General features: G+C 42.0%; 1 protein-coding gene and 1 long non-coding RNA gene across 2 annotated transcripts; both read right to left on the minus strand.

Moving 5' to 3' along the window:
* Positions 1-346: 346 nt before the first annotated feature.
* On the minus strand, positions 347-10,286 carry YWHAH (tyrosine 3-monooxygenase/tryptophan 5-monooxygenase activation protein eta). Its single transcript, XM_052796776.1, has 2 exons — positions 9,845-10,286; positions 347-1,773 (listed from the first exon to the last, which is right to left on the minus strand). The coding sequence occupies exons 1-2, from the start codon at positions 9,929-9,931 to the stop codon at positions 1,117-1,119; spliced, it is 744 nt and encodes a 247-aa protein (XP_052652736.1). The 5' UTR covers positions 9,932-10,286; the 3' UTR covers positions 347-1,116.
* LOC128145932 (uncharacterized) lies at positions 8,760-9,837 on the minus strand. The gene is made up of 2 exons (XR_008236620.1): positions 9,014-9,837; positions 8,760-8,919 (listed from the first exon to the last, which is right to left on the minus strand). It is a non-coding gene; the product is annotated as an uncharacterized LOC128145932 (long non-coding RNA).
* Positions 10,287-16,653: the final 6,367 nt, after the last annotated feature.

A 16,653-nucleotide genomic window follows, 5' to 3' on the forward strand; every position in this document is an offset into this window, starting at 1 on the left:
GGTATGACAAGTAATGGTCTTTACAACTCTTCAGCTCCTGAGTAGAACTGCATGACAACTGCTCTACCAAGCAAATAACTAAATATACCACCTTTGGAAACTCCACTTTAACACAGGTGAGCAGTATCACATTCTAGATGGCTGTGGGTGGTTTTGGGTTTTGTGTTTTTTTTTTTCTTTAGGTTTTTTTTTTCCCTTCTTTTCAGCATACTGGGTTTTTTTGTTTGTTGAGCATGTGATGCAACTTCTCATTAAACTTTTGATTAAATATGTTTTAACCCATCAGTGATGTGTTAGGTAACTCAATCTCTGCTCTGAACAAAAGACAGGACAGCTTATGTAGAGATAACATCCCCGAAGCAGCATTTTATTTTATTCATTTAATTCCAAAACATTTAATTTAGAAGTCTGGCATCTCAGTCATCCATCTTAACATGGGCTAATATTGACATAGTGTTGTCAGAATACACAGACAACTAAACAGCCAAAGAGTTTACAAAAAATAAATTCAGGATTCTTCAAAACAACTGCAAAAGGTTACAAGTATCAAAACTCTTAGGTAGATGCACTGCATTAAAAGAAACTGTGCACATAAGTTAGAGGCAAAAAAAAAATTGCTACTGAAACTGCACATTTCAAACAGTTTATTGTAAACTGATGAACAGGGTTGTCATTTCACATCAGCTTAACTGTTCTCATTGAAAAAATTTGGGGTGGCTAATTTACTTTGCATGCACAAAATGTACTGCTTAACAGAACTGTCAGCTCATTTCAAATGGAAAAAAATTTAACTGGAATATAATTATCTTCAATCACTTTCCATTATTCTTTCCCATATTTTCCAATCAACAGGCAAACTAAAAATGCCTCCTTTACTATGCACCTTTCTGCACTGCTCAAGTGCAACTAAGATAAATAGGGCCAATAAACCAATCAATCCATCAATGCCCACGAAGACTCATCTGAAACTGCTTCTTGATAAAGTGGACAGCAGATCTGAACAGCTGTACAATACAGATATGCTTAGCACTAGATATTTAGTGTGACTGTGGCAAGGAAATATTGGTGATGATGGGGATGGTGAAGTGGATGAAAGAGGGATCGGAGGAAAGCTCTTTAATTATTGCCCTCTCCTGCTTCTTCATCTTGCTGATCACTCGTCCACAGAGTGAGGTTGTCTCGAAGTAACTGCATGATGAGAGTGGAGTCCTTGTAGGAATCCTCATTTAGTGTGTCCAGCTCTGCTATGGCATCATCAAAGGCTTGTTTGGCTAAAAGGCAGGCCTGCTCAGGAGCATTCTGGATTTCATAGTAGAACACTGAGAAATTGAGTGCCAGCCCAAGCCTAATTGGGTGAGTGGGCTGCATATGCTCTTTGCTGATTTCAAAAGCCTCTTTATAGGCAGCTTCTGAGGCTTCCACAACACTGTTCTTCTTCTCTCCAGCAGCAACTTCTGCCAAATAGCGGTAGTAATCCCCTTTCATTTTCAGATAAAAGACCTTGCTCTCATACTGGAAGTCATTGCAGTTCTTGATCAAGTATTTATCTAGGAGAGCCAAAACATCATTGCAGACTGTCTCAAGCTCCTTTTCTATCTTCTCCCTATAGGCTTTAACCTTCTCCAGCTTCTTCTCATTCCCATCTGCCATAGTCTTCTGCTCTATGCTGCTGATGACACGCCAGGAAGATCGTCTAGCTCCAACTACATTCTTGTAGGCTACAGACAGCAGGTTCCTATCCTCATTCGAGAGAGGCTCATTCAGCTCAGTTACCTGAAAATACAGACAAAGATAAAATTTAAAGGGTTTGTCTTAGAGAAGAGCACGCAAACTTCCTTCAATACTTCCACCCTTAAGTGCAAGATTCAAAACTCCTTCTAGATCCCAAAATTCCTCCTAGACAGGAGTCACTTTGCAACGTTGAAAGTTTAAAACTGTTTCTGCAGCCAAGACTTAAATGAGTGAAAACCCCACAGTTCTGTTGTAACAGAATGGGTATTTAGAAGCCATTGCAAAGCACAGTCACTGAACAAAAGTGAGTCAGCCTTGTGTAATGGAGAAGCATTCACAGAAGGAAGGCTCAGGTTTTTTAGGAAGTCTGCTGTAATTATGCAGACTAAACACTTAGTGATGAATTTAAATGCACCTAGAATACCAGTTTTATGAATCTGGAACACAGCACAAACACTGGAAACTGGTGCAGTTCTTGCCTTTCTTTCCCCTGCTGCTTTCTTTCATTCAACAGCAGAGATGGAAGCGCTGTAGTCATTATGATTAAGCTCTGCTAAGTACAAATGGAATTAGTGTTTCATAGTATCTTTCAGTCACTTAGTGAGCAATTATACAGTGTAATACAAAAGTTATCCTGATTTTTGCTAACTGGTGGCTGCAGACAAATTTCAGGGATAGGACGTGAAAGCAACTGCAGAGAAATAGAACAGAAAATCGAGAAAAAAAAGCCATGATCAACTCCAAATTCCTACTACAAAAAGCTGAGATAGAGCAAGGATAATACTTCTAATACTGTATTTAGGCCTATTTCACTTGCTGTGTTAATTTAGGGAATAAAACCTATCAGACTTCTAATCACTTTAAGTTGTTCTACTTCTGCAAATTTACAAACATGAAATTAAACTCACAGGAATTAGGATGAAAAATGTAACTCCACCACTTTTAAGTGTACTGCATTAACTGCATTAAAAGAAGTCACGAGAATTCTAAGGATACATACTTTGGTGTGAAAGTAAACTTGTCCTTGCTCAGACACTGCCAAAATCATTAACTATTTCTTTTAAAATGTGCATATTTACACTGCTTGACAGGCATCAGAAGGTTCACAACCAAATACTTACTACAAATAATCAAGTCACAAATATTTACACTATTCTGAGATTGCTGGTGCAGCCAGTGAACCATCCAATAAATGTGGATTGTTCCAAGTCTAAAAAATAATTTCTATGAATTATAACTGTTACATTAAGAGAGAGCTTACTTTCAAATTTAGGTTTTGCTCTTAAAATATTCGAAGTCAATTAGTTTCATCTCCAAAATGCCTTTTCCCCACAGCTCAGGAACCCAAACTCCCAAAAGACACTGCTCTGCCTGGCCTAATACAATTAGAGACAATCTACAGAGGGTGAAACGCACAGGAATCAACTCTAATGACACCTTCATAACCTTCTTCACAGCTTCCAATCATCCTCCCAACAATACCTCCTTCAACAATCTCTACTATGACCCACCTATATCGTCTTCTCTAGTATTAACTCCCTCAAGGTGTAAAGGCTAAGAGCTTTTTATTCCCTACAATCTATTAGGACAGCACTTTCTTTTACAAGAATAAAGAAATCCACCAAAGAAGATTAATAATCACTTGGTCATTCCTGCACTCCTGGAGGACTTAGCTTGAAAGTTCACTGCAAATTCTCAAACACAGTGGTTGATCTAAAGGAGTCAGTAATGTTTTGCTAAAACTTAAACTTATCATTTAACCACACAAATAAATCAATTTTTTCCCCACCTGCCTTCATTATCTTTGCAGTATTAAAAAAAAGAAAAACATTGTGATCTGTTAATATACTACTTAGCTATATTACCCACAAAAATAACAACTGAGTATGGAAAAGCACACAAGACACAAAAATAACTGACGATGAGACTTAGTGGGACAGGACAATGGTAACAGAAATACCATCTCTTGGCTTTGCAGTCCAGACTCCATACAAAAGAAATTAAAGCTACAAGAAGACTGCAACCACAATTATCCTAATTCTTCACCTCATACATCATCACCTCCATTTTTCACCTCATCTTCCACTTACCACCTCTGTTCTTTACCCTCAGCTAACTGCTACCTTCATGTTCATCCCTTTCCCTCTGCTTCAAACTAAATATCCTACTGTATGCTGGTATTTAAGTATTCAATAACCAAAAAAAGATATGCCATCATCCTAAACCTTGTTATAATTATTTCTTCCACCTCCTTATGACTAATATAAACTTTTAGTGACAGGTGTCTTCTGTGTATTCAAAACACCAAAATGGCCTTTTACAGTACATAACAAATGTCCTGGGAACCACCAAAAATTTTTTGAGTACTAAACCTGAATTTTTCACTATGCTATATAGCTGGTGTATTTACTTAAGGGGAGATAAACTAATCAGTTTTCAAATTTCATCCAGTTTGTCACAAGAGACAAAATACAGGAATACCACTAGCCTTGAAAGAATATACCAGGTTTTTTTCTGGTCTATTGTCTCTCTTTTGGCGTTATTCATTTTTAGCTGCAGAAAATGCATCACAACACCTGCCCTGAAAAATATTTATAAAGTCCACTTGCACAGGAGCCATTGCAATTGCAGATAACCTACACCTGAAAAGCCCTCCCACCTTCCCTAATCACAATCAAAATTCAATGCAAGTGTTGATAAACCGCATATTTGCAGAAATTTCTGAAGTTCACATTAATAGAGGGAGGATCTTGTAAAGTCTAGCATGAACTCGGGTAATCTTGGCTGGTTTTTACTCAACATTCAGTATTAAAAGTAGGTCTACAGTACAATCTAAAATGCAGTGTAACTTTCGGAAGCATCTTCATACTATATTTAGACCAGCAAGTTAAGGTTTAGCTGTTGCATCCGCTTGGGCTGAGTAAGTTTGCTAAAACTCCCAATAAGCACCAGACTAACCGAATGTATCCTAACATAGCAAGATTGAGAAATAGCAGGGAATACTCAAGATACATTCACGTAAAGCACAACAAAAAAAGCCCAGGAAAAAAGCCATCTCTCAGGACTAACTGCAGAACAGTTGTTAATGCATGGAAAAAGAATGTTAACCTCTTAATCAAAACATGAAAGTATCTAAGAGATAAGATTAAAGAACTTCATTAAGAGACTATTCCAGATCATCACTAGACTGCTATATAATTTAATATTCCCCTGACTGACTCAAACTCACCTTGAAACCATTCCTTAAAGTAAAAAGGAAAAATTAACAGAGAAGCTAATTCAACATGTTTAGGAGATGTTTACTAGCTTTAAGTTGTATGAGAAGTTACTGAAGTATCTTGGAGAATCAGCAACTACTATCGGCTCAAGTCCATGGCAAATCATTCCCCATCCTAGATAAAAAATGCTGATACTCTATGTAGATGTATCTAAAAATCACATCTACCTCCCTGGTGGAACAGCTATATTACAAAAAACTAGACTCAAAGGAAAGCATGTGACTTTTATGGAGCTATCTACTCTTTTATCTATTTCCGATACATTAGCAAAGTAGATAAAAACAGACATGTTTCTCTTCACGTGTGGGGACGATGTAGAGAAAAAGAAAATTTGAAATGCTGACAGAAATGTATTTCTTTCTATCTTCCACTCTACCTATAGCCTTTCCTTAACAGAAAAGATCTTGGACTGCAATAATTTACTTTCACATTTTAGATGTAGACATACTTTCTTATAATGGCTGTTAGGAAAAACAGAAGCACTTAAAAGATGAAAATCCATGAAGTAGTATGACTTCAATGTAGCATTTACTTACTCAGATGTTACTCTATACTTTCCTTACATTAACACCCCCCTCTCTCTCACACCTAAGGTTGGAGTTATTTTCAGCCCTGAGCCAGATGATGCAGTTGAACACACAGGCTATCATCTGCTAGCAGTTTTCATTCAGACTGACAGTCTGCTTTTTGTACCAAGAATACAAGATATAAGAGACAATACTGTATCAGCTCATAGGCCACACCAAGCTGAGTTACTTTCACATGGAAAACACACCAAAGTGAAGGTTCCACAACTGATAGCAGATCTATGATGCACTGTCGGATTACCTAGTAGAATTTGACCCAGGTCAACTGAATGTGTGTGATTATACTTCTGTTTTGTTAGCCAGAGCATGTAAGTCACAGCTAGAGCCAGTTCTTAGAGAGCTGCTGCAAAAATGACTGTACCCGAGCCAGTATAAAGTCAGGTTTAATTATTAAAACTCTCCTGATACAAAGTTATACAGTTCATAATTTTTGAACAAATAGAAACCAGACTAATGAATTTAAACCAGATCAGTTTCTTGCATCATGTGGCTTCAGTGTTTTATATCAAGCATTGGAAGTTCTAGAGCTAGATTTACTGTATAAAACCACAGTAAGGAAGTAATCTCACAGCAGTGGAGGATATTGTTTACATTAAAGGCATCTCATTCCCCCTCCTACACACACATATTTCATTAACCCAAAACCAGACACTGATGTGAAGAACTTGGTGATACAATACTAAAAATATGGAACATCTCAAATTTTTGAGTCCATTTATGTACACAGATAAAGCCTACAAATTAAACTAGAACCTCAAGCTATTTTGCTTAAAAAACTTTAGAGCATTCCAAGACTTAAATTTATTTCATGCTGAGTAGTATTTCACACACAACTAATTTTAAAATTAAACATCTCACACAACTCAGATTCATCTCACCAATTTTAAAGTGTAAATTACTCTCTACCCATTATGTAGCTATACTAGAAAAGCAACATAAATTAAGAGGTCCTAAGCACTACGTATTAGGATTAATACTGTCTGAAATACTACGGTTTTATACAGCTAAAACGTTTAACCTATTTCTGGAATGATCTAAAACCAAAGGTACCCAATGCTGTATTCTCAAGATGCTAGAGTGTGCATTCCATCAAGTGAGAACCTTTAACACTTACACTAAAAGCATATCTTTCCCCAGTGTGTTGAGAAGTCATTTATTACCTACCATGTAGGGTTATTTCAAATAGCTGGAATCTTGGAGCAGCATTTAATGCAATGAGAATGCCACACCCCTTAGAAGAATGCCATTTAGTAGAGGCACACTTACATATGATTGTATTTTCTATTAAAATAATTTTGGCTAGAAAAAAGTAAACTAAACTCATTAATTTAAAAGAGCAAACTAAGTGAAAGTTTCATTTTCCTCTCCTGTCTACACATTATAAGCCAAAATACTAGAATTCTTCCAAGAAAAATTTTAACAGCAACAAAAAACCCAAACATATTGTTGAGCAGTAGTTTCCTTATTTAAGCTACAATTGCTACTTCCATCTGGCTTTTCTTTAAAAGGAGGGGCTGACAGGACTGAAAAATTAGTGTTTCTCCAGCTTTATACTGACAGCTGATATGGCAGTTTTGTCATACTTTTTCTTCCTTCAGTGTCAGTCTCAAAAATCATGCTTTGGCTAAAGTCATCTTTGTTACTTTATGTTTTAGGAGTAACTATCAGGCTGTTGGCTATATTGTGTATTGTAAAAGTTTGGTGATAAATACCTAGAATGGAAATTAATCATCCAGATTTCTATTTACACTGGAAGCGCACTAGTTTCATATAGCACCTTTGAAAACCATCAGATGTTAAATTCAGAGATTTTTAAAAGAAACTTTTCAAATCAAGATATCCTGCTTTGAGAATAGACACCCGAGTTAGATCACTGATCTCCTGTTGAAGGAAGTCTAACATCTCTGAGTGCGAGAAGATTATTTGAATGTTATTCTATATGAATAAAAAGTTCTCTTAATAGCTGTTACATACAATCACTGAAATAGAAGGAAATATTGGCTGTCAGAACAGACAGCCCACATAACAACGTTTCATAGGAGCTTATGCTCAGACCTACAAAATCAACTTCAAACACTGAAGAGCATTCTGGAAATTACCATGTTAGAGTGAACACCTGTGAAAGCCAAGTAACCAAGAGATGCTACATTATAGGCATGCAACAGTGTATGAACAGCCTAAAATAAGGAAACTGTTGCCTTTAAAATTTGGCTTTACTTTTTATATTTTTAAAGTATCTATAATGTAACATTTCATAAATGCCCAATACTCTGCTCCTTCACAAGGTGTTCTCAAGCTCCCAATTAAAGCAGCTCATCACTATACAACTTATTTGAGAGCAAAAGTAGCAGTACAGATGAGAAAACCGTGACTCTAAGATGAATGAAAATTGCATAGTAATTAGGACAGTTTAAAGAGACAACTGGACATACGCACTAGTTATATATACTTTATTTACATATTTCCTGAAGCATAGCAACTGTGTTCTGTTTGTTTCACACATGTTCAGGGAGCCAGTTCAGCAATATTTGGAAAAATAAAAAGCTATCTAGAAACTACAGCTAGAAATACAGCCTTCTAGAGCAGCAGTGGATGTCAGTGGTTTCTCAGGTTCATCTTTTAGAATTAGCAATTGAAAGATTTGAGAGAGAAACAGCTGTTACTGCAACATTATATGCATTGAAAATTCTAGCGATATCATTAAAATACAGCTTATTTTAATGTCTAATGCCTCTGATATTGAGATACTCATAAGTATTGCCACTTTAGAACTGGATTGGTTGTAGTAATTATTATGACACAAAAGCAAAAGTGAACAAGAGCAGCAAAATTTAAGTGTCTCTTTACTGCCCTCATTTAAGGGATGTGACATACATCACAGCCCCTGAACACGACCAAATGGATTGATTCTTAGAACAAAAATGTCAAGTCCATTTGAAGCTGCTCTTCCAAACTAAAATAATATTGTGTCTTTAAACAGCAGTACTCTCAAGGGAAACTTGATTCCTCTTGGGGCCTTTGGTGTTCACAAAGGACAGATCGGCAAGAACAATTGTAATCAGATACAGCAAAGACACTGCTAAGCATTTACTGGCATTAACATTACCCTTAAATTTCAGATTATACGAATACTGGTTTTAAAAAAGGGACTAGACATAGTAAGTTTGATCATTCTGCAATTTTATTATGTATCAGTACAGACAGGTCAGTACAAGTAATTTTCATTGCTTGGTTCTGAAAGGAGCCGAGTTGCAACTGTAACTTATTGTTTAAACACATGTCAGTATTCAACTGGATAAGGAACACACTGAGAATTTGTTGCCCTACAAAGAAAAGGCAAAAAGGCAACGTTAAAGCTTGGGAAACGCTCTCTGTGCACTGGGTAGCTGTTATACCCGGATGCAACTACCATACCACCTTTGAGTCAGAGCGTTGATGTCTGTGGGTGAGGCCTCTATTCGTGCCTTTTACGGCGAGAAAAAGAAACGTCTAGAAAAGGAAGGGGGTCCTCTTGCCGTGCGCCGTTTCCCCAGACACCCCCCGCCCCTCCCGGCCACCCCACCCGACCAGCACCCCCAACCGCTTGCCTGTCCCAGACTCCCCTAGAAGGGGAGACGCACCCCAAGGTCAAACCCGTCATCCCCACCGCTGGCCCCCAAGAAGCCGGGGGGGGGGGGGGGCGGTGCGCGAGGATGGACCCCATCTCGAGCAGGAGCCAGAGAAAGAATCCACTGCGTTCCCGCCGCGACGAGGAGAGAGGCGGGCAGTATTCAAACTGCTGCACTGCGCGCCGGATTGGCGGGGGTGGGGGAGAGAGGCGAGAGGAGGGCATGGGGACAGCCACACCTCCAGGGCAGGAACAGCCAAGGGAGCGGGAGGGCTGCAAGGGAGTCGTTATACGAGAGAATGAAGGAAAACGAGGGAGGAAGAAAATAAAATTGAAAAGAAAAGGGGGATCGAGGTCCGGTTGGGACTGGCTACTGGCCGTCTCGTCTCTCCCCGAGGCAGGTAGTAACGGGCACCGCCCCGCACGGCGGCGAGGTGGTCCTGGCGGGATGGTCTGGCTCTTGCTCCCGCCCTCCTTTCTTCACCGCGACGGGTGGGACCTGGCGGCTCGCATCCTCCCCGGGACCCAACTCCGCCTCGGACCAGCCCGGACTTCCTTTCCCTCCCTCCCCCGCCACCACCCAACCTACACACTCCTCCCCGGGTACGACCCACGGCCGCCACGCTACCAGCCCCACTCACCGACTTCATGGCCGAGGCCATGTCGTCGTATCTCTCCGCCTGCTCGGCCAGGCGGGCTCGCTGCAGCAGCTGCTCTCGGTCCCCCATAGCCGCTTCCGTGGTGGCTGCTGGGCTGGGCACTCTGCGCCCCTCGGAGAGAGAGGATGGGGGGGGCGGGGATCTGCGCCTCGAAACGCGCGGGCGGTGCGAGTAGGGAACCTAAACGGAGCCGCCACCTCACGCTCGCCCCGCTCGCTCCCTCAGCGACCGTTGGGCTCGCCTCAGCCGCCGCTCACCCGCCGGCCGCGCGTGCCAGGCGACGGTTGGCGCCTCGCGCTCACGGACCGCAGCAGGGCGGGCAACCGCGCGCTCGCTGCGTCCCCTCCGCGGCGTGTGCAGCTCGCGCCTCTCCTCTCCAGCCCGGCTCGGAGCCTCGCGCTGCTGCCGCCGCCTGCGCCTGCGCGCTAGGAAGGCAACGAGGGGGCGGAGTTGAGGGGACTGCAGGGGAGGGGAGGGGGCGCTGCTCCCCCGCGTTCTATTTCTAGGTGACGTCACTTGCTATAAATAGCTATCCCGGGGCGCCGGCTGGGGGGAGGCGCATGCGCGCTGCGAGTGCTGCATTTTACTGCTGCAAAGGTGGAGGTGGGCGGTGGGCGCGGGCATTGCGGAGCCGGGCCGGGCCGGGGCTGCTCCCCCGCGCCCCGCCGGACGTGGAAATGCCTCAGGACGGGCTCCGCCACCGTCCACCGCCTCGCCTCCCCCGCCTACGTCCGGTGACACGGCGCAGAGCCGCCGGCACCGACCCCCGGTAGGCGCCTCGCCCAGGGAAGCCGGTGGAGCCCGGCTGCCGCGCGTGTTGCGCTCGGTGTGGAACGACGCACCGCCTTCACGTGTCCGACCCTGCTCTGCGCCATTACGGCTTTGTGCTACCACGGCCTTCCAGCGCCAGCTTTGTCCTGCAGTATTTACACAGTTGTGTCTCCTTCCAGCGAAATAAGTGTATCTCGTATCCCAGCTGCTCCGAAACGTTCCTACCGGTGGGGGTGGTAGGCACGGACCAGTTTGGCTACCTCGCCTAAGAGATGCACCTACATTCAATTTTACTACCTATTTTAATTTGTAACAGTCGAGCTCCTCTTACATAAATTGACAGGGCACCAGCCCTGCCTAAAAATCATCTCAAAGGAAAAGCATTGCACAAATGACACCGCTGCTGCCGGTGGCTGCATCCATGCTACTCCTCTTTTACGATAAATCAGAGATTAACTTTTTCTGTTCAACCCACAGCCAGCGTTTAAACACCTCTGGATGTACAGGGAGCTGCTGTACATCTGAGTGAAAGACTTGCTCACCGTCAGACAGTTCAGCGTCAGGGCCACTGACCACAGCACGTGTATCAATTTAAGCTCACATCTGCTCTCACCCCCGAAGAGGAGGAAAGCAAGCAAGCGTGTTAGCACACACTGGAGGCCGGGCCGAGGCCGGTCTCACTCACGACACACACTGTTCTCCCACTACCCTCAGCGCTCCTGCACTGCTGCCATCCAGTAAATCCAGTCCATTGTGTCAGCCAAAAGATTTCAGCCTTAACTCTGACGTTGCTGGCTTTTGTGCATTAAGCCCTAACATCATTTAAAATGAACACTGCATTTAGCTTTAAAAGGGAAGAGATGAATATTGCTAATTTTTTTGAAGGACATAAATAAATATTATGACAAGAATAAATGGTAATTATCCATAATAAAGCATGAAAGATAAAAATTACACGTAAGTTACAAACTGATTGCCAGAACATTCAGGAAACAGCTCTTTGCAGTACTGTGAAGCACACAGTTGTACGTACACACCAGCAAGGTGAACGGTGCCTCCTTCCTAATGGGATTTTATTTTCATTGTTTCTGAGAAAAGTCAGTGACATATAAAATCTTAACAGAATGGATCCCAAGTATCAGTCTAATTCATTATCATCATTAATGCAAAACTCATACTGATTTTACCTAGGATGAAGTTTTATCTATAGACAGCAGGAACATGTTCCTGAAAAGGTACGACTCAATGTAAAAATACAGATTTTAATGTATCTAGCATTTATGCAAGACTAGTGAGAGATGGGCTGACCCAAAATGCCCAATGCACTTCTCCAGTTTGGAAACTGCAGTTGTAGTAACTGCTTAGTAGGGATTAGTCAGTCTGCAAAGTGTTCCAATGGTTCTGAAAATTTTTTAGGGTCTACTAAAAGCTTTCTAGTCTCGTACAGCAGTTCTCCCAAGGGAAACAGATTACAAAGTATTTTTAAAACCAGTTATTCACCCACTCAACCAGACAATCTGCATTAATTAATCTGCCAAATATATGTGGATATATTTACACACGCACAAAAAAATTCTTATTAAATGCTTTTGGTTTTTTTAATTGAAGCTTCTGTATAATGGCTATTTCTCAGCCTAAAGCATCTCAAAAATTCTTAACCTTGAATCTGCAAGGTGATACGTACCCTCATTGCTCTAAAATCAGATACCTGTCTAAATCCAACAGTTGCAAGGAAAGGTGCTAAAATAAGTCAACCTTGTATGCAGCATTTGTACAGCCCAACTGCAACCTAAAGAAAGTGAAGACATTGCATTTCACACATATAAGGTCTGTGGGAGAGTACCTATATTCTCCTGTGCGTACAGTGCCTAGTGCTCTCGATCTTCAGCCATAACAGTGGCTCCACGGATCTACAGAGGTACAAATAAAATGAAATTAGAGCTCAAACAATGAGTTTTAATCTGCTACAATATTTATAAGCCAAGTTACAATGTCTTAAAAATAAAAATGGAAAGGAAATGGAAATTTCAGCAGACCTTTTACTAGAGTGCTGAATGGGGTGCAAAACACTGCCTAACTGTGGTTCGCCTGCCAAGCTCAGATGCCAGGCATCACGCATGACGTTACAGAGCTCCGCGATTCCCAGCAAAGCTCAGGCAGGAGCTCAGAAATGCTGCTCTCATGAGGCAGGACTGAGAGTTGTTGGTAAAGTGACCACACCCAGCAAGAATTTGTAGATGGAGAAACTTATGGTACTGAAAATTGCACTATGACCTAAGGCAGTGGCTCTGCTCCGCAGGCATATCTGGTTATTGGACAGCACCTATGTTCCACAAATAGCTCCCTGCTGAAATGCCATTCTAGTTCACTGTTCGGCTCCACACAGGGGCACTGGGGACACCAAAGTGGTCTCAGAGGGCGTCTCCCCAGTGCTGACGTTTAGCTGAGGGGACGGAGCCAGAAGGTACACTGGCGAAGAGGAAATACCGCAAGGAAACTACCCCATGCCATTCCCAGCCTTTCCCCATGGTGGAAAGCCTCCCCCTTTAGTTGTCCTGGTAACAGTGAGGGATCACGCACCTTTTGCAGCACTCTTCCTGAGACTTAAGGAACTAAAGCAGTGGCACTACAGAGTCCCTGCCACTAACATCCTCCTCATCCATGGAGCAAACGATCTTCCCTCCCTTTTCTGCAGCAAGGAAATGTTTTATTTAGGGAGCTGCTAAATGATAGAAGTCTGGGGGACAAGACACAGAAAAAGAGAGAGAGAACAGAAGCAACTACCAATCGATGGGGGAGGTTAAGCAGCTTCCACATCACAGCAAAAGAAGTAGAGATGAGTATGCTAGAGAAAGAGAGATGGAGAGTCTGTGGGCATCTGATCTTGGAAATACTGTGACTGGCACTTACATGGGGCATGATGCTCAGATAGTGCTGTAAGGACAGGTTCTTTCGCAGGCTTAGGACTATCTATAATTTTTGTTGTTAGAATCCTGGCAGCACATCCCCCCAGTAAAGTGAGATAAATGCGCATCAGGGAGGAAAGGTGGTGTAACCAATGACATGATCAGAGCACGAGATAGGAGTGGGTGTAGCTGAAGTGTGATGATTCTTTCCCAAACCACGAGGGACTATAATTTCAATGATATATTTCTAGCCAAACCATACACCACAGTTTAACGAGCAACAGAACCCTCTAGGCTGTCACAGTGTGTGTGAAAATATTCTACTCTTTGTCATACTTCAATTTCATATTATATCTTGAATCATTCTCACAGAACCTCCCTCATAACTCAAAGGTAAAACCTAGAATGAAGGGAGAAAGATTATACTGCCTGAGTGCTGCTCATGGGAATATCTTCAAAACAAAAGGGCAGTCATTTGTACAAAACTTAGGAAGCTCTTGCTCCCTCATGGGAAAGGTTAGGTCCATATACTGAAACCTATTTGGGATCACTGCAGTATATTTAATACCACTCAGCATTCACACACAGTAGCCTTTTGCATGTTCAAAATCCTGTGCAGACATGAGTTGATAAATCCCCAGAACTCTCTGGCAAAATGTGCTATTTTCAAGCACTTGCTCATTTCAGAGTCCAGTGAAGAGTAAGTCCTATGTCTGAATAAAAGATTATGGCAGTATTTTTACTTGCCAGAATGATTCAGGGATATGCACAGGAGGTTGTGAAGCATGCTCAGTTGTGGGGGTTTCTTTAAGTGGCAAGAACACAGTAGCTAATTGAAAGCAGCTTTAACTCTTCAGGAGCTGCTTCAGACCACAGTGTTTGCTAGTCCTGCCCAGATATAAGAATGTGTTTTTATTCTGTATGCAATCAAAGGAAAGTAACCAGAATTCACAAGCATAAACAGGAAAACATGAAAAAGCCTGCTTATCAGCAGCTGTCACCAGAGCACCATATTGAAAAAAGACTCTATGTGTAAGAGGAAAAAAACCCCAACCTATGATAATACTGAAAGTAAAAAAAAAAATTTAAAAAAGAACAAAAAAAACCTCAATCCTACTAAACTCCAGGGTTTTTCAGAGGTGCTGAGCATTTGCAGTCTACAGATAAGATCAGAATTTAGATGTCCAGCACTTCTGGAACCAGCCCTAAGACACCTCATGCTAGGTGTATACAATTAAGGACTCAGCATCAGCAGACACAGTTAAAAAACAAGCCCAGATCTGTCCTAACAAATGAATTTTTACTGCTCTTCAAACTTTACCAAAATGGATTAGTTTGACTTAGAACTGGATTAAATCCCACTGAAAATGATTGATCTGGAACAATGACCTTTCACTGTAGAACATAACATGAAAGACTTTGGGGATAAGACTAATGAAGTGCAGAGATAAAACAAAATGCCTTTGCCAACATTTTCAAAAGCAGCCTCTTATTCTGGGTGCCCTACTTGAGTTGCTGCATAAGTGCTCATTTCCTCTGAAAATGAGGCCCTGAGCAAGTCGGGCCAGGCATCCAGAACAAGAAACTGCAAAATACTGGCCTTGAAGTTGTACCTCCTAATGTTTGTCCCAAGTGGGCCTCTGATGTGCCTGTTCAGTAACTGTGATAGCTAGCGGAACCGACAATGGGACTGAAAGCAGGGAAAGCTGCTTCTCATATCATTAATCCTCTCTAGCACTGTAGTGGATTAGTTCAGAGTAGTTTTTCACCGGCAGCTGCCATGCAGGTCCTCCATACAGCCATTTTTGTACCACACTTCTAACTTAGAACTACCGATTCTGAGCAACAGCTCAGTCTCTGACCTTGTGAGTCTTAGGCCTGTCTGTCGAACTGCCAAGAGGAAAGCTGCCTCTAGCAGCACTGCTGGGAAATACAGCTGCCTGCCTACTGGGAAAGTGTCCCTCTCAGACAGCTAAGGAACAGAACTTCTGAAAGTGCTCCTAGATTTTCATCCCCTCTCTGTGATCAATTAACACATGTAAGTACTATTCTTTGGGCCCTTATATGCATTTTGAGATAAAAATGGCTTTCTTTTTTCTATCTAGGGCAAGCTCCTTCCTTTGATAGGCCATGCCATGTTGAGGAGGAGGAATGACAACAGCAGGTACAGCACATTCAGCTCAGGGCAGGTCACCCACATGCTCAGAGTGCTTCTAAATACAGCTCCAAGGAAGAACAACATAAACACATCCAGAGCTTGCTACATATGGTAGGGTAGGGAAACCAGAACATGACTGGATGCAAATCACACCTAGGAAATGAGAACAAGCTAGGACACAAACTGAACAATTCAAATATTAGCCCAATGTGAATACAGTATGAAGAACTCCACTACGCAGTCCTTCAATGACTAATTCCACCTAGCAGCACAGGCAGAGAAGGCCAAATGCTAAGTAAACATCACTGGCATTCAGCAGAGATTCACTTGATCTCTTCCTCTACTGCACAGCTATGCATCCCATCTGTTCTAGCTCATGGATGGGGAAGCAGCAGCCTACCTCTGAACCCTGCTCAGTCACCTGTGACTCAGCATTGTCAAGTCCTGTGAGATCATCCATAGGCACAGCTTGCAAATTCTCGTCCAAATGCAATTACCTCCTCAAAAGTGTTTTGTGCAGATTCAATATCCAGGTGGCACAGGGTAAAGATGCTAGTGGGCCAGAATATACTGTACTTCAACCACTTAACTTTACACCTCTTAAAGAGAAATACTTTTTAATTTGCTGGATTTCACTTATCAAGCTTTGAATTATCTAACGTAAGTTTCCAGAAAAGTAATAAGTTATTTCATCTGGGAAATGACCTAGAAAATGCAATTGTCCTCCAAAGAACAACTGTGCCAAATTTGGAAATGAAATTCATCAAGTGAAGTGCAAGAGAAAAAGCTTTAATTCTGCTTTAGCTGCAAAGCCTTTTTCAGATTTAAGTTCGGGAAAGACACTTGTAATTCTAGCACTCCTTAAGAATTCTGAATTGATCCTCTTCTTTTTAATTAAAAAGTCAAAACAACTCTGTTCTTGAACTATTAAAAAGCTTACAAGGCCTTAGGACACT

This window comes from Harpia harpyja, chromosome 9, assembly GCF_026419915.1.
Source record: "Harpia harpyja isolate bHarHar1 chromosome 9, bHarHar1 primary haplotype, whole genome shotgun sequence".
In the NCBI taxonomy this organism is placed as follows: Eukaryota; Metazoa; Chordata; class Aves; order Accipitriformes; family Accipitridae; genus Harpia; species Harpia harpyja.